General features: G+C 39.7%; 1 protein-coding gene across 17 annotated transcripts in view; it reads right to left on the bottom strand.

The window, feature by feature from the left end:
• The window catches only part of plekha7b (pleckstrin homology domain containing, family A member 7b), a 135,048-nt gene that overhangs the window by 12,038 nt on the left and 104,584 nt on the right, over positions 1-18,426 (bottom strand). For 8 of the 17 annotated variants that reach the window (XM_066700916.1, XM_066700914.1, XM_066700918.1 and 5 more), the window contains 14 exons: positions 14,442-14,525; positions 13,755-13,877; positions 10,180-10,233; positions 9,167-9,247; positions 8,067-8,135; positions 5,586-5,666; positions 5,078-5,227; positions 4,435-4,536; positions 3,606-3,717; positions 3,193-3,404; positions 2,751-2,942; positions 2,251-2,368; positions 1,899-1,990; positions 931-1,131 (listed from right to left, as the gene is read on the bottom strand). In XM_066700916.1, coding sequence (XP_066557013.1) covers positions 931-1,131; positions 1,899-1,990; positions 2,251-2,368; positions 2,751-2,942; positions 3,193-3,404; positions 3,606-3,717; positions 4,435-4,536; positions 5,078-5,227; positions 5,586-5,666; positions 8,067-8,135; positions 9,167-9,247; positions 10,180-10,233; positions 13,755-13,877; positions 14,442-14,525 — 1,671 coding nt within the window. The remainder of the gene's footprint in view (positions 1-930; positions 1,132-1,898; positions 1,991-2,250; positions 2,369-2,750; positions 2,943-3,192; positions 3,405-3,605; positions 3,718-4,434; positions 4,537-5,077; positions 5,228-5,585; positions 5,667-8,066; positions 8,136-9,166; positions 9,248-10,179; positions 10,234-13,754; positions 13,878-14,441; positions 14,526-18,426) is intronic. The other 9 variants (XM_066700932.1, XM_066700925.1, XM_066700931.1 and 6 more) reach the window with 7 other exon arrangements.

Raw genomic sequence — 18,426 nt, forward strand, 5'->3', positions numbered from 1 at the left:
TAAACCTGTGCAGGCAGGGTGTGTTAGTGGCAGAGAGGGATTACACTTCACAATAATGGATCCTTCTTTCATTATCACCAGAGCCACGCGAGACCGCACTGGTGATCTTAACATAGCATTGAGCCTTTATAAGGACACTTGCAAAACTGAAAGTCAAATCAATCATATAAATGTATAATATAGGCTATGTGCATTTCCTGTTACCACTCAGGATTCAGAAGTCACAGCATAAATTGAATTCTCACTTCAATATGATGTCTAAAGATGATCTCCACATAGCTGGTTTAACAACTAGGGAGAAACAATAAAATCAGAAGTGGAAAGGTTAAAAATAGTGACTTCTGAATTTTTCCAATGAGTTTTACCAATTTTTTGAATTTTGAAAGTGACAACTAAATAATTTGGAACTACATATCAAACATACACACACACACATATACATATATATATTTATCCGTATACAAATTATGCAGTGATTTAAAATATTTTTCTTTTTGTGCTTTTAAACAGCAAGGTAAATTTGTTTGTTCAAAGAAAACAAGTTCCATTCAAGCCTCAGTCCCTTCCTCCTGCTACAACACAGTACATTCAAAATCCTCCTCAGTTGCACTAAAAACAATTTCCCCCAAAACAGCTTCCACTCCCATCTCTGCACAATCAACACACTTCACATACCAACTTACCTGCAGCACCAGCTACCTATGATCTACATTCTTTTACATTATCATCAATACTTGTGCTATTGTAACCGATTATAGCATACGTATTAATTCAGAATTAATATATTATCTCTTCAAAGTAGTTTTTTTTTTTCTCATGCCTATAAGAAAATAACAATAAGGAACAAATGTTAAATGCTACAGCTGTTAAGTATGTGTTGTTGTTGTTGTTGTTTTTTGTTTGTTTATTTGGCAGGAGGTTCTAACGTACTGAGCCCAGGTCTGCGGAGACCGGTCGAGAGGAGGAGCGGGAGGTGGCGGAGAGGCGCTCGCCCTGGCTCAGCGTCCTCTTGCGCTCTCGCACCAGCGCCTTCTGGTGTCTCTTCATGCGCTCCAGTTGCTCCTCGGCGCTCATCTTGCCTTTTTGGTGTTCCCCAGAGTACAGACGCTCCAAGGCACTCTTTGGTCTTTCCTACAAGGATAATAAATTAAGCATAAATTAGCAACAACAAAAACAACAAGGAAAAAAAAAAAGTTGCTAAAAGCCCCTGGTAAATTCATGTGTTTACATTTTTCATTAAAATACAGTGTTAAAAAAAAAACGGACTGCCTTACAGCCCCCATGGTAACATTAAAGCAATAATTAATTAACATTGCACTGACAGTCTCACAAGTTTTTTTTTTCTTTTTTTCCTCTCTCCCCCCCTCTGTGTCTTGTGTTGGTTAACCAATCATGTCAGCTAATTTTAATCTTAAATTAAAATCAAGTTTTGAAATTATATATATTTGTGTTTTTTGTGGTTACAGTGCTTTTTAAGAAGTAGCTTTGTTCAATTTCAAAACAATGCGAATCGAACATCTCACAGAGAAGTAAATGATTCTCAGTATTCAGATTATCCCAGATGTTTTGTTTTGTTTTTTGATTTTTTGATTTAAAACAGAATAGTACTGCCTTGAAAACTTAATTCTGCGAAGGCATTAATACATAACCATAACCCGTCTTCTTTCCTTCCAGAGGCTGTATCATTGAAATCACAGATGTTTTATAAACAAAGATTTAACAAAAAAACACCAAAGGCAACATTTGCTAATCCCCCCCCGCCAAGATAACCGTACTGGGAATATCTGTGGAGAATCTTTACCCCATTGAACACACAAGGGTTTTGTGAGTGTAAGAGTTCACAATATCTTTATAATGTATGCTGCTGCACCTTTCTTACACCGTTGAAACAGCCTCACCTTCAAGCCAGAGGGAGAAACTCCTCTTCTAATAGTAACATAGGATGAAATGTTTGTCGACTGGTTTAGTCTTGAAGTGGAGTTCGCCAACCCTAAGAAAGAGTGTGAAAATAACTTGCAATGTGTCCCTGTCCAAACCCACTGTGCCACTGTAGCTTCAGTCTATTCCATTATAAAAGAAAATGCATGTGAGGGATTCATCTTTGACACCTGCATGTAGCAGGAGTATTTCACAACAGTCCATTCATTGAAGCAAAGCAACATTTAAGGCAACATAACTATTAGTTAGTATTATTGGATTCAACTGCACAAACAGATCCATAAAAAGCACATATGAAGCCATGGCCCCTACCTCTGGTTGGCAGAGTCTGGTATCCACTGTCGGGACCCAAGACACCAACACTCATGTGACTGGGCCCCTCCCCTACACCGAACAGCTCGGGCTCGCTCATGTATGAGCGCAGCTCCACCTGTGACACAGAACAGGGAAAGGCAAATGTTTCTATTGTAACAATAGGCAAGTTTCCATATAGATGAAGAAAGAGTTGGAAGTGTTTTAAAGATAATGGTTTGTGGTACTTGGCTTAGAAATCTACTGCATTATTTTTTTTTCCACATATAAAAAAATCAAGATTTCGATTTGAATTTGAAGATTCTTTAAAAGAAAAAAAAAAAAAAAAAAATCCTCATTGCACGAAGCCTCTACCACCAAAACAATTGAGGCATACCAGTTGAAATCAGATGAAATCTTAAGCTACTTATTTATCCTGGTTTCATGGAACAGGGCCCTCAAGATGTTGCACAGACAGGGCCGTGGAAGAGCTCCACACAGGACTCTCCATGCTAACCCACCTTATAGTCTCCATTGACGTACTGCCCGATCTCTCTGTCCCTCTTCCTCTCATCGGACTGGCGCTTGAGGCCCCGGACAGAGGTGTGTCTGATGACCGAGGCTTCTTTGGGAAGGGGCGGGACAGCGGGGGGCTGGTCGTCAGGGCTGTATAGCTGGGGCAAGGGGGGCCTGGGAGGAGCCTCCTCCTCAACCTGGTAAACAAACACACAATGGTCACTGGAGAGTCAGTCCTCTGGGGTAATGTGAGCAGCATCCACACAGCAGGAGATGCTCTGTGGAGATTAAAAAAAACAGTATGCATAGGATACAAAAAGAAAAACAAACCGGCATTAGATCCACCTATCAGCCTGCTAATTCTCAGACCCTGATCAACATTGTCCAAATGCAGCACAACATGAATTTCATTGCCAGTACAGCCATAGCTGTAGGACTGAGACTCACCCGCTTTGGCACAGACATGAAAAGTGAGCTGGACTGCAGGGGGGACTGAGGTTGCGGGTGGGGGAAGTAGGACTGTGTCTGCTGGGACACCCTGGACTCCACAGGGCTGAGCTGGGGGCTGCGAGGGGGGGGTGCTTTACTCTCTCGCGTAGAGATGGACACAGACACAGAAGGCACTGAGGACAATGACACTGAAGGCACAATTTTCCTCTCTGTAGGTGACAAACAAAAAATACACCAGGAAGAGTGAGTAAAACTCTGTGGATTCCCAAGAGTAAACAAGGACAGTTGAATTATTGATACAAAATGATTAAAACAAAATTGGACCCATTGGACAATAACACATTTGCAATTATACTCAACAATTCCAGTTAGGATACAATCACAAGAGGGAAAGTGTGTATTGTTCTCACCTGGGTTTTTCACTGAATCAATGGTAACTTTGTAGTTGGCTTTACTGGAGCTGAGTCCTGCAATGACATCCTCAATCCTCCACAGATCTTTCTTCATCTGTGCTTTCTCCTGCTTAAAATAAGATGGACAAAAATCCAAAGAAAACCCAAACATTTAGATTTCTTCACAATGGCAGAAAGTCCAAATATTACCCAAAAAACTACCTACAATGGAAGACCACTTTCACCTTTTACATACGGAAATAATAATGTAATATTCTGCTCACATGTACACAACAGCACATAAGACGGAAACTTTTTCTGAAGTATGCAAAAACATGCAGGCCATATAATTTACGTTCCTTTCTATCCACAGATCCCATCAAAAGAGGGGGAAATGAAAGCAGAGAGATTAAAAAGGAGGGCTGTTTCCATCACATCAACTCCCATTTCTTTGCATGCTGAGCTCAGGGAGTAGTGAATCAAACGCGGTCGCTACAGGGAGAGAACATTAGACATGGCGAAATTCTTCATCCCGCACTTCGCAACACTTCAAGCACTTTCAGTCTTTACAGGTTGGAACGTGATTGATTGGTCTACGTAATTTGCCTAACCAAACTTCATGAAAATTACATTTTCCCCTTTTAGATGGGTATAATTAGCAGGATAAAAAGTCTAGCGATCAATGAAAGTGTTATAGTACGAAACAGAATTTCATAATGACAATAGATTAATAATATTGTAGAGACATGAACCAAAGAGCATGTTATACAACATCATCTGCATTCATTCCTAAAGAGGTGTAGAGTTCAGGAAACTGGGGGGCGTATGTTTTTCAGACATGACTTACCTGGAAGAGGATGCTTCTGTTCATTTGTTCTTCAAGAGCTTCTCTCAACTGGGCTAAATCCATCTCGAGCTTCCCATACTCGTTCCAGGCATTCTCCATTTCCTGTCAGGGAAAAGGAGCCTTCAGATACCACAAAACCATGGATGCATCACACAGATGCTCCTGCAATGCGTCATTTCCAGTTTTGACCAGACCAAATCATACCCAGTACTTCTTCAGGGGAACACGAGTGGTCCAAGGACAATATTTTTAAATGCTCATCTTTAAAACACAAAGTCTAGTATATTTAATGTTCATGCCAAAAACCTATTTACGATTAGTGTTAGAGTTGCACAAAGACTATTACTCTAAAAAAATTGAAGTTAATTTTTTTTTGTGGTAGATCATTGCGTTTTGTTTTCAACAGAAGGATACACAATAAAGAATATGGACTGTGACAGATTGATTACAAATTTAAAAAAAAATGTAGTTGTTCTAGCATTGTAAATCTATGATATTAAGGGGTTTTATACTTAATTCTATACGAGGGTGTGCAAGATGCCCAACCACCCACCCGCCCACCAGGATTCTCCTCGTGAGTTGGGCACTCCTGTCAGTGAAGATGGCAAAGAGCCGAGGGGGGCCAGGTTTGTGCAGCACTTACCGTGGACAGCCGGGAGATCTCAGCCCTGATGTGCACCACATCCTCCTGCAGCAGCCTTTGCTGGTAGGCTATCTTTTCTGCGTGGGAGGGCTGCTCTTTGTACTGCTCCATCTGCCTGTGGGATACATCCAGCACCGACTCCAGCTTGTCCTATAGGGAGACCACAATAAAAACAATCTTTTAAACCACCTTTCTTCCCCTGAAAGTGCAGGGGGGGGGAAAATACATACATACAGCATATAGCACTTATTTATGGATGTAGCCAGTAGGGACACTGAGTCAGATGCATTATTCCCTGCCTGGACAATTGTGCGTGTGGAGGAGAAAGAAACTAAATGTAAGCAAAACTTGAGGAGAGCCACAGAACATAATCATCACACCTATATCATGATGGGATTCTAAAGAAATAATACTTTCCACTTACAGGAGGTAAACATCCACAGAATGATTGAGTCATTTTGAGAACAGTATCAAATACATCTAGATTACCCTAAAAAGACAACTCTACCTTATCATCTTTCAGTGTCCGGATCTTGGTTTCCAGCTCTTGAAGAATCTTGTCCTGTTCACACAACCTGCTCAATTTTACCTGTATTGGGGGGGAGTCATGAAGTTAATTATTATTAATATTCCTTTGGCTGATATCTACAGTACTGTGCAAACGTTTTAGGCAGGTTTTAAAAATGCTGTAAAGTAAGAATGCTTTCAAAAATAGACATGTTAATAGATTATATTTATCAATTAACTAAATGCAAAAATCAGTGAACAGAAGAAAAATCTACATCAAATCCATATTTGGTATGACCAATTCTTCTAGGTACACTTGCACAAAGTCAGGGATTGTGTAGGCATATAGTCAGGTGTATCATTACACAATAATACCAAACAGGTGCTAATGATCATCACCAAGGTCTCTCCCAGGCAGAAATTTCAAGGCAGACAGGGGTTTCCAGATGTGCTGTCCAAGCTCTTTTGAAGAAGCACAATAAAATGGGCAATGTTGAGTACAGTAGACGCAGTGGTCAGCCAAGGAAACTTACTGCAGCAGATGAAAGACACATCAGGCTTACTTCCCTTCACAATCTGAAGATGTCTAACAGTGCCATCAGCACAGAATTGGCAGAAAACAGTGGGACCCTGGTACACCCATCTACTGTCCGGAGAAGTCTGGTCAGAAGTGGCCTTCATGGAAGACTTGCGGCCAAAAAGCCATACCTCCGACGTGCAACAAGGCCAAGTGACTCAACTATGCACGAAAACACAGGAACTAGGGTGCAGAAAAATGGCAGCAGGTGCTCAGTCAAAATATTTGGCTGTAGCAGAAGGCAGTTTGTTCGCTGAAGGGCTGGAGAGTGATACACGAATGAGTGTCTGCAGGCAACAGTGGAGCATGGTGGAGGTTCCTTGCAAGTTTGGGGCTGCATTTCTGCAAATGGAGTTGGGGATTTGGTCAGAATTAAAGGTCTCCTCAATGCTGAGAAGTACAGGCAGATACTTATCCATCATGCAATACCATCAGGGAGGCATCCGATTGGCCACAAATTAATTCTGCAGCATGACAACGACCCCAAACATACAGCGACAGTCATTAAGAACTATCTTCAGCGTAAAGAACAACAAAGAGTCCTGGAAGTGATGGTATGGCCCCCACAGAGCCCTGATCTCAACATCAGTGAGTCTGTCTGGGATTACATGAAGAGAGAGAAGCAACTGAGGCTGCCTAAATCCACAGAAGAACTGTGGTTAGTTCTCCAAGATGTTTGGGCAAACCTACCTGCCAAGTTCCTTCAGAAACTGTGTGCTAGTGTACCTACAAGAATTTATGCTGTTTTGAAGGCAAAGGGTGGTCACACTAAATATGACTTTGATGTAGATTTTTCTCCTGTTCACTCACTTTGCAAGTTGTTAATTGATAAATAGAATCTATTAACATGTCTATTTTTGAAAGCATTCTTACTTTACAGCATTTTCTCACACCTGCCTAAAACGTTTGCACAGTACTGTATGTTTTTTAGAGATCTACACACACACAACCATATGTATAATTAACAGTAAAATATACAAGGGTGTTGATATGGTTTTATTTTATTATTATAAGAGACTGGTTTCAGAAGAAGTGAAAGCCTTGTATGCTTGGCTACATTGTTCACTACATTTCTTATACAGCAAATGGTTTATCTCCATCTCCCCTAAAACTATTTATCCTTCCCTTAAATTAATAATTAAGTTGGTTCAGTCTCCAAAACCATATATTATCATGTTCATTGCATAAAATATTTATAATTAAGACAAATACACCGACTATCTTATAAATTGTTAAAATCTAACAAGATTATGATGAAAAGTCAGGACTTCCAACTTATTTACCTTTCAAAACCGAAAAACAAAACAAACGAATACAAAGATAAGGATTACAAAGATCAAACCGAAAAATTAAAGCCCTCAAAATATAAATCCCATTACATGTTTTTTTCAGCTTAAATTGAAATCTTGTGAAAAAAAAGCACTAGTCAATAGACTAGACTTTTCATTTTCTTTGCTCATGTGTGGTTGTTAAATCCTTCTTTATTTTAAGGATTACATGTTTTGGTTATTCGTGCACTGTCTGAAATATCCTTTGGTAACTTTTTGTTTCATGAAAAAATTGAAAGAAAAAAACAAGTAATTCCTCAGTATTGTCTTGTTTGGCATGGTTTCAAGTCCGTTTGTATGGTGAAAAGTTAGGAATATCAGTTAAGTTAGGAAGTCAATTACTGGACATTACAGCTTATTTCCAAATTAACAACCATTAATTTTCGATATCCAATACACAGAGATTTATCCAAGTAGTTCCTTTTCAATGAAAATGACTTGAAAATGTATCAGGAGCTGAAAGAGATAATTTATGTGGGTGGAAGTTATCCTTCCTGATTATCCTAATCCTGTCCTTTGTTTTTGTATTCTTCTTACCATCAGAGTTGAAACCAAGTGAAACTTATTTTCTACTCACATCCACATCGCTCTCTGCAATTTTGACTGGTTTTACGGATCTCTCTTTCCGACTCTCCTGTCCCGAAACCTGGGGAAGCCAAGAGCAAAATGCTGTAAGTTTTATTTCCGTTGCCATCAATATTTTTTTGTATTAAGTCGTCTTTCCAGTGAGGGACACAGACATGTTGCATTGAGAGACAGAAGCAGTTTATGTGGAAACCAAAATCTGAAAGTCTTGCTTCACTACTTAAAAAAAGCTTGAGTTGAATATGTATTAGCAGTGAGTTTGTTGGAAATGTTAACAAGGTATGCAATACACAAAATCAAGCAAAAGCCAACAAAAAAAAGGGGTCTCCCTCCCCCTCCCCCTCCCCCTCCCTCCCGAGAAGCTGTGTAAGGGTTGTGAATTTATTTGGTAATAGCACTTTTTAATTAGGGAATAACTCACTGAAAGACCTACAATCATTAATGCTGCCATAGCGGTTAGTCACAACAGCCTCACAGATTTTTTATTTACAGTCTACATACAATAGCTTCATGATATCAGTTGATGTTTTGATCATTTCAGTCCTAGAACTGAAACCTAACAATTTCCAGGGGAAAAGTAACACTAAGAAATGTTGAAATGTAAAAACATTGAATCTTCTTAACATTATCCACCCCCCCACCCCAAAAAACAAAAACCTTTCGTTATAGCAATTGTTACAAAAAAATAAAACAAAACTCAGACATTTAAAATCAATAATGATAGGATATAAATAATAAAAGACTATTTCACCAAGATTCAACATGTAATGATGCGTTACTTTTAAAATACTGTTACTTGCAAAGAGAGGGGCCTGAAGTTTAATTCAATGCTTAGCACATGCATTATGACACCTTCTCAAAGATTCAAAAGAAAAATTGAACGCACAGAAAAAATGTAACTCACTGCCACACATTTAAACATCACAATAATGTTATGCACATATAGGAGCCAACAACAGTTGTGTACCCACAGGAAGCTGTGTAATTGCTCTGAGATATGGGAGCACCTCAGACAGTTATGGGTTGCATAGGTATGCGTAACGTTGTCAAGGAAGCAATGAAATGGTCACACTTTTATGCAAACATCCTTACGTTGAAACTGGACCGTAAACCTTGTGAAGAGTTTTGTAACACATTGTGAACCATGAAGATCAACGGTTCAATATTTTTTATCTGTTTCAAACAAAAATAGAAAAACCTAGTTATAAAAAAAAAATCCCTAAGAAAGTAAACAAAAGAATTGGCAGTTTCTAATAATGTTCTTATAACAGGCTGCTCAAGACTTAATCTCTCAAATTAATAGTATAACCATAAACTGGTAAAATGCTTTAGGTCCACACACAACCTAAAATGGTATTCCTATTTCCAGACAACTAACATAATTATTGATCTATATGAAACCTAAAAACCAAAGCAAAAGTTGGCATTTTGCATTTGAGCTATTTTACAAAGAATAACCACCAGAGGGCCTTCCTCTAAGCAACTTAACAGAAGCAGTTCAAAATCTACTACATCTTCATTCAGAGCCTACTAAATTCGTGTCATGCCTTTTCGGTCAGATCAGACTCTGTCGGGGTCTCAGCTGTTCATGAAGAGTACTTCACCTTTGCTATCCTTTTTCTCTTTGAGGTGTTTTTTCTTCCACTGACTTGATAACACAAAGGCATACAGTGTTGAAGTGTGATAATGCATTTGGGGTTTTTCTAACCACTTTGTTGATATGTAAACAGAACTGTCACACAAATTAAACAACGAACCTGTTATTTGATCGCTGATTTTGAACAGTTTCTACTTTTTTACTGAATGTCCGGAAGGCTTCGGGGCAAAGCACAATTGTAGAAATAACATTCAGTGGTGAATACAGTGGAAGAAAAATAATTATTGTGCCTGAACTGAGACAGTCCATTGCTAGCATTACACCAAGCATTTTTTTTTCTTATTTCTATCTCTGACAATTGGCAGCATTAGTGTGTGTGAGAGACAGGGAGAGGGAGATAGAGGAACCTGGAAGTGAGGGGGGGGGGGCTACAGCTAAGGCCTACAAGCAAGAAGAGAGAGATGAGGAGAGTATGAGAGCAGAGTGGCATGAGTTCTCCAAGTCCCACCTTTAAGTCTAGATACTCCAGGTCCTTCTTCAGTTGCATGTAAGTATCATCAGCCTTCAGTGAGGAGTGAAGAAACAAATCAAATAAAACAAAGCGACAGAAACGGAGAGAGTGCTTTTGTAGTTTTTTCACTGTTAAACCGTAATCAGAACTGGATTAAAAAGATCAGAATATTATAAGATGTTACTTGTGACTAAGGGCTAGGTCTCATCCGATTTCTACATGAGCTTTGATTGTTTTGCCTTTACCCTCCATTGTTATTAGTATTATTATTATTGTGACTAATATTTAACGAAAGATCAGTGTGGATAATCAAATAAAAAATGACAACTTCAGGGCAGTGTTGTATAATAGCTAAAAAAAGATTAGCCAGCATCACATTCTATATATATATATATATATATATAGACACACACACACACACATAGTACTGTGCAAAAGTTTTAGGCAGGTGTGTAAAAATGCTGTAAAGTAAGAATGCTTTCAAAAATAGACATGTTAATAGATTATCAATTAACTAAATGCAAAGTGAGTGAACAGAAGACCAATCTAAATCAAATCCATATTTGGTGTGACCACCCTTTGCCTTCAAATCAGCTTCAATTCTTCTAGTCAAGTCAGGGATTGTGTAGGCATATAGTCAGGTGATTAAACAATTATACCAAACAGGTGCTAATGATCATCAATTCAATATGTTGGTTGAAACACAATAATTAACTGAAACAGAAACAGCTGTGTAGGAGGAATAAAACTGGGGGAGGAACAGCCAAACTCAGCTAACAAGGTGAGGTTGCTGAAGACAGTTTACTGTCAAAAGTCATACAACATGGCAAGACTGAGCACAGCAACAAGGTAGTTATACTGCATCAGCAGGTCTCTCCCAGGCAGACTGCTGTTTTGAAGGCAAAAGGTGGTTGCACCAAATATTGATTTGATGTAGTTTTTTCTCCTGTTCACTCACTTTGCAATTATTTAATAGATCAATATAATCCATTAACATGTCTATTTTTGAAAGGATTCTTACTTTACAGCATTTTTTCACACCTGCCTAAAACTTTTCCCCCTTACTGTGTGTGTGTGTGTGTGTGTATATATATATATATATATATATAGAGAGAGAGAGAGAGAGAGACGCACGCACGCACGCACGCACGCACTCTGGAAAACATTAAGACACCACTGCAAAATTTTCAGTTTCTCTGGTTTTACTATGTATTGGTATGTGTTCGGGTAAAATTTACATTTTTGTTTTATTCTATAAACTATAAAATATGAATGGAATGGCTGCCATACATGTAGAGATGCTGATTTAAGAAACAATTGCAGTGGTCTCAATTTATTCCAGAGCTATATATATATATATATATATATATATATATATATATATATATATATATATACACTCACCTAAAGGATTATTAGGAACACCATACTAATACTGTGTTTGACCCCCTTTCGCCTTCAGAACTGCCTTAATTCTACGTGGCATTGATTCAACAAGGTGCTGAAAGCATTCTTTAGAAATGTTGGCCCATATTGATAGGAGAGCATCTTGCAGTTGATGGAGATTTGTGGGATGCACATCCAGGGCACGAAGCTCCCATTCCACCACATCCCAAAGATGCTCTATTGGGTTGAGATCTGGTGACTGTGGGGGCCAGTTTAGTACAGTGAAATCATTGTCATGTTCAAGAAACCAATTTGAAATAATTTGACCTTTGTGACATGGTGCATTATCCTGCTGGAAGTAGCCATCAGAGGATGGGTACATGGTGGTCATAAAGGGATGGACATGGTAAGAAACAATGCTCAGGTAGGCCGTGGCATTTAAACGATGCCCAATTGGCACTAAGGGGCCTAAAGTGTGCCAAGAAAACATCCCCCACACCATTACACCACCACCACCAGCCTGCACAGTGGTAACAAGGCATGATGGATCCATGTTCTCATTCTGTTTACGCCAAATTCTGACTCTACCATCTGAATGTCTCAACAGAAATCGAGACTCATCAGACCAGGCAACATTTTCCCAGTCTTCAACTGTCCAATTTTGGTGAGCTTGTGCAAATTGTAGCCTCTTTTTCCTATTTGTAGTGGAGATGAGTGGTACCCGGTGGGGTCTTCTGCTGTTGTAGCCCATCCGCCTCAAGGTTGTATGTGTTGTGGCTTCACAAATGCTTTGCTGCATACCTCGGTTGTAACGAGTGGTTATTTCAGTCAAAGTTGCTCTTCTATCAGCTTGAATCAGTCGGCCCATTCTCCTCTGACCTCTAGCATCAACAAGGCATTTTCGCCCACAGGACTGCCGCATACTGGATGTTTTTCCCTTTTCACACCATTCTTTGTAAACCCTAGAAATGGTTGTGCGTGAAAATCCCAGTAACTGAGCAGATTGTGAAATAATCAGACCGGCCCGTCTGGCACAAACAACCATGCCATGCTCAAAATTGCTTAAATCACCTTTCTTTCCCATTCAGACATTCAGTTTGGAGTTCAGGAGATTGTCTTGACCAGGACCACACCCTTAAATGCATTGAAGCAATTGCCATGTGATTGGTTGGTTAGATAATTACATTAATGAGAAATTGAACAGGTGTTCCTAATAATCCTTTAGGTGAGTGTATATATAATCACACAAGAAAACATCACCTTCCAACCCCTCTAATTTTCACCCTTACAGAGTGAAATGATAAACTAGTCCCTCCTCAAAGAGTCTGGATGTAACATGACACACAGGGCTATCATACATCAGGAACAACCTCAGTAGCAGCACCCGACAGATTTGGCCTTCTGAACACTGAGCTTTCTAGCGTGTAGCCGATTGTGGCCCAAGGTGGCCTTGGATTCAAATCAACTGGAGGAATTTTCTAAACAAATCATGTAAGAAGGTAAGGTTTACAGACAGCAATTTAAGAGAAATCATTAGAGACTATGGGGCAAGAAACAAAAAACTGAGATCCATAACCCTTGATGCCTCCTGATCCCTATCCATTGTTTGTGGACATCTATCCATTTTAACTGTACTAGATGAAAAATTAAACTCCCTTTAATCCGATTCCATTCTGCTCAGTCATTAACATGCGTTATTCTTCTAAGGGACCACAGGTATCGAAGAAACAAAAAGAAAATCTAAATGTATACCAATGCCAAGCAGTCCACATTCAGGGTGGTGTTTCTGGAGCGGTTTGCGAAGAGCAGCATTTACAGGGAAGCAGGCAAAAGCACTGGCTCCTTTACCAGATTCAGTGTGAGGGCGAGAGATTTACAGCCACAGGCTTGTTTCAGCACTCCGAAGCAAATTAATAAAAAGAGCTTTCACAGATGCAAACTGCAAAGGATAGGGCAGCGCAATGAATTATATACAGCTCTGTATATAATAAGCCACAAGGTAAGCTAGCCTGAAAAGAGGAACGAACTATGGGTAGCTATCTCCATGCTACTTCACAGAAGAATAAAACAAAACAAACACAATATAAAACGTCACAGTCCAACGAACAAATCAAAGGAGCATGGAACAAGCAACATCACGATGCCACCACAGATGTCACAGTAGACAAGTCATACAAGGCCCTGACCTGGAAAGTTGATTTGGTGGGGCCATTGTGCTGCTGCAGATGAGCTAGAGTGTCATTGCGCACACTGGCCATCTTAGCCTGGTGTCTCCTCAACTGAATGAGGAGCAGGGTCAGTTCCTCGGGCTGCGGCCAGCGCAACACGCCAGGGAAGCACAGAAAGGAGGGTTTATTTACATCCTGGGGAGGTTTTCTGCCACCCCACCATCCCACATTATTTTTTCCTTTCACATGTCAGTGTGTATCCTTTCCCTGTGAGAGACGGAAGCCGAGCATTGCACCCTGACACCTCACGTCTTCGCCTCCTGTTGGATGCTGGAGAACCTGTGAAGGCTGCTGCACCCAGGGCTGGGCATGACCAAACCGTTCTTGGGAATTCCAGCACAAGGGCCATTGATGAGGTCTTATTTGTGGAATCGATAAAGACTAAGCCTGCTTTTGAATGCGTTCACCTGCTACAAATCCACAGTTTCAAAGTGGAATGGGGGAAATCTGGCTTCCTCCCTTAATAAACAAATATCTTTTCAGTATTATAATTAAAGTGCAAGGATCAGAAGCCCTCTGAGATTGATATGGTAGATAAGCTGCAACATGTTGTCAGAGAGACTTCACATGGTAAGGAAACAGAAATAAAAAGTAACTAAAAATACATTATCAACAAAATGTACATCAAAGTGCCAAAATTCATACCGTCTTCCCATGTAGACTGGGTGCGCTAACCGTGTGTGTAATGTATCCCATCGGTGGCATAGAGCGTCTTTCAATATGTGCCGTCTGCAAAAAGAAAGAGATTGGAAAAAATCAGTGTGATTGCACTGTGTGTCCAAGTCCACATCACACACAATGACGACAAATAAAACCTAATGAGGAGCTTCTCTTAAATTATTTCATTTTAGCACAAATAATTGAAAAGACTGGAATAATGTGTTTGAATAAAGTTCCATGGTTCGCAGAGCATATTTCAAAGTCTCATTATATATTTTTTTAGGCAGTGGGTAATTTATTTCACCACTCTTGTTATTTGAATTATTAGCAGAGATGTGCTTCGTTACTTTCAATCGCCAACAGGCTTTGTTGATTTGACATTTTTACTGTACACACAGAATTGGTAAAGCAGGGCTACTGCAGAGTCTTAAAGGACACAAACAACAAGAGATTTAATTAGTTACACATAAATTATCCTCAACCTGCTTTCTTAAAATAACATTTGTTTGCTACTAGCAAAAGAGGCAACACAAGCCAATTGGACCTATTTCCAAATCTCAGTTTTTTTGCTGCATAATAGATTTTTTATTTAAATTTTATATGTGAAGAAACCCGGTTGCTGATATATATAATATATATATATTTAAAAAAAGGTCTGCTCATGGGGTGAAAATGTGATCACAGCATATTTTATCAGATCCTAATAACCCACACTTTAATCATAGTCCATGGAGGTATACAAATTGGGATAAGGGGAGCTCATGATACAGAACATGAAAACTCACACTCCACACGAGCTCCTGATCGAGCTGAACTTTATGACATTGCCTTTAGAAACCTGAATTACTTTAACAGTACATACTTGCTATATTACCTTTCCTAGAAAAAGTGTTGCTTGTCAATGAAATTCACTGGTTTTGCCTAATAAGTTGCAACAAAGTAGGCTCTTCCTACATTTAAAATGCAGAAAATTATCAAACTTAGAGAGTAGGAAGAGACACTTCCAGAGTACCCTTGTGACACGGGCATGCAGCTACAATGATCGAGATTTCTGTTGTAGCAATGAAGGAAGCGCATCTCTCCCCATCTCTGCCTTCCTCATCTCACAGACGCACCTTGCATTGGCCCTGTTTTGCCATCTGCACCACAGCCTGGACAGATCACAGAGCTGAAAGGTTGCAGTCTATTTGTGAAAGGAATCAAAGGCGAGGCAAGGAGGGTAAAGGGCTTTTCAACATAACGGCCTTGCTTAAAGGGAAGGATATTTAACCAGTTCCTCTCACACCTCAGAGCACAGACAAAAAGGCAAGATCAATCCAGGTCTCTAATTTCACATTTCTTTCGTATTACAGCCACAAAATTAATTTATAAACTGGTATTGGTTTAATTGCCAGCTAGCGTTCATGTTTCTCAATTGAACTGGGGTCTTGATCAATAGAAAATCCTTATCTCGGTGCAGTGATGGGGATGATCTAACACTATTTTGTCTGAAGTGGGAAAGAAGTGTGGTTTTTCACATAAAGAGGTGGAATTTGTTTGTCAGACAAGAAAATGTTGTGATGCCAGCAATCTTTACACTGTTTCTAGTGTGAAGAATTTGAGTGTGATTTTGTACATAGGGCTTTTTTGTGTGCTGTAACAGCCTCGTGCTTTAAATAAATAAAAGGTCCTCTATTATCAAAAAATGACAATGCTGTTTTTTTTTTTTTTTTTTGATTTTTGATTTTATTTATTTTGACATATATATATATATACATATATACAGTGGGGGGAAAAAAGTATTTGATCCCCTGCTGATTTTGTACGTTTGCCCACTGACAAAGAAATGATCAGTCTATAATTTTAATGGTAGGTGTATTTTAACAGTGAGAGATTTAAAAAAAGTTATAAATTGATTTGCATGTTAATGAGGGAAATAAGTATTTGACCCCTTCGACTTAGTACTTGGTGGCAAAACCCTTGTTGGCAATCACAGAGGTCAGACGTTTCTTGTAGTTGGCCACCAGGTTTGCACACATCTCAGGAGGGATTTTGTCCCACTCCTCTTTGCAGATCCTCTCCAAGTCATTAAGGTTTCAAGGCTGACGTTTGGCAACTCGAACCTTCAGCTCCCTCCACAGATTGTCTATGGGATTAAGGTCTGGAGACTGGCTAGGCCACTCCAGGACCTTAATGTGCTTCTTCTTGAGCCACTTCTTTGTTGCCTTGGCTGTGTGTTTTGGGTCATTGTCATGCTGGAATACCCATCCACGACCCATTTTCAATGCCCTGGCTGAGGGAAGGAGGTTCTCACCCAAGATTTGACGGTACATGGCCCCGTCCATCGTCCCTTTGATGCGGTGCAGTTGTCCTGTCCCCTTAGCAGAAAAACACCCCCAAAGCATAATGTTTCCACCTCCATGTTTGACGGTGGGGATGGTGTTCTTGGGGTCATTCCTCCTCCTCCTCAACAGCGAGTTGAGTTGATGCCAAAGAGCTCGATTTTGGTCTCATCTGACCACAACACTTTCACCTAGTTCTCCTCTGAATCATTGTTGGCAACTTCAGACGGGCCTGTACATGTGCGTTCTTGAGCAGGGGGACCTTGCGGGCGCTGCAGGATTTCAGTCCTTCACGGCGTAGTGTTACCAATTGTTTTCTTGGTGACTATGGTCCCAGCTGCCTTGAGATCATTAACAAGATCCTCCCGTGTAGTTCTGGGCTGATTCCTCACCGTTCTCATGATCATTGAAACTCCACGAGGTGAGATCTTGCATGGAGCTCCAGACCGAGGGAGACTGACAGTTATTTTGTGTATAATAATCACACCAACTGTTGTCACCTTCTCACCAAGCTGCTTGGCGATGGTCTTGTAGCCCATTCCAGCCTTGTGTAGGTCTACAATCTTGTCCCTGACATCCTTGGACAGCTCTTTGGTCTTGGCCATGGTGGAGAGTTTGGAATCTGATTGATTGATTGATTGATTGCTTCTGTGGACAGGTGTCTTTTATACAGGTAACGAGCTGAGATTAGGAACACTCCCTTTAAGAGAGTGCTCCTAATCTCAGCTCGTTACCTGTATAAAAGACACCTGGGAGCCAGAAATCTTGCTGATTGATAGGGGATCAAATACTTATTTCCCTCATTAACATGCAAATCAATGTATAACTTTTTTGAAATGCGTTGTTCTGGATTTTTTTGTTGTTATTCTGTCTCTCACTGTTAAAATACACCAACCATTAAAATTATAGACTGATCATTTCTTTGTCAGTGGGCAAACGTACAAAATCAGCAGGGGATCAAATACTTGTTTCCCTCACTGTGTGTATATATATATATATATATATATATATATATAGTCAAAATAACTCTAAATTTATCAAAAGGAATCCAATTTGTTTTTTTTACAAAACAATACAATCTGGTGTTTCACTCATGTTGCGTCATGCTTTTGAATTGTTTGTATAAACAGAAATGTAATTCATACAATATGCCAAAACCATTTGAACCATATGCCTTTGCTGATCTCCATAGCTCTGTGGAACATACGACACATGTCAGTCAGCTCACTATCTATAAATCCAGACCTAAGTCTAAATCCATAGAGTTTCCAATATCAATTAACCCTACTTCTATTCCATGCAGTTTTGAGGAATATGTATGGTTATAGCTAGACAATAGTCATTTTCTGATAAGGTATAAATTCAACGAAGTCCAATCTAATAGTAGAATGTAATACTGAAGCAAAAGAACCAGAACTCATTACTCAAGAACTCTTTATGATGAGTACCATTGTTTGGACTCAAGGGGGCTCCAAACCACAACTGGTGCCCAGCAATGGTTCTGCTGTTAAATCAGTGGCTCCCAAGCCCTAGTCCTGGAGGATCCCAGTGTCGGTTCTTTTTTTCATTCAAACTGAGCTCTTAATCAAACCTGTGAATGAACCGATGGCTGTTTCAGCATTTTCAAACTCAATGATATGGAGATCCTT

The sequence above is a fragment of the Amia ocellicauda genome, chromosome 4 (assembly GCF_036373705.1).
Source record: "Amia ocellicauda isolate fAmiCal2 chromosome 4, fAmiCal2.hap1, whole genome shotgun sequence".
In the NCBI taxonomy this organism is placed as follows: Eukaryota; Metazoa; Chordata; class Actinopteri; order Amiiformes; family Amiidae; genus Amia; species Amia ocellicauda.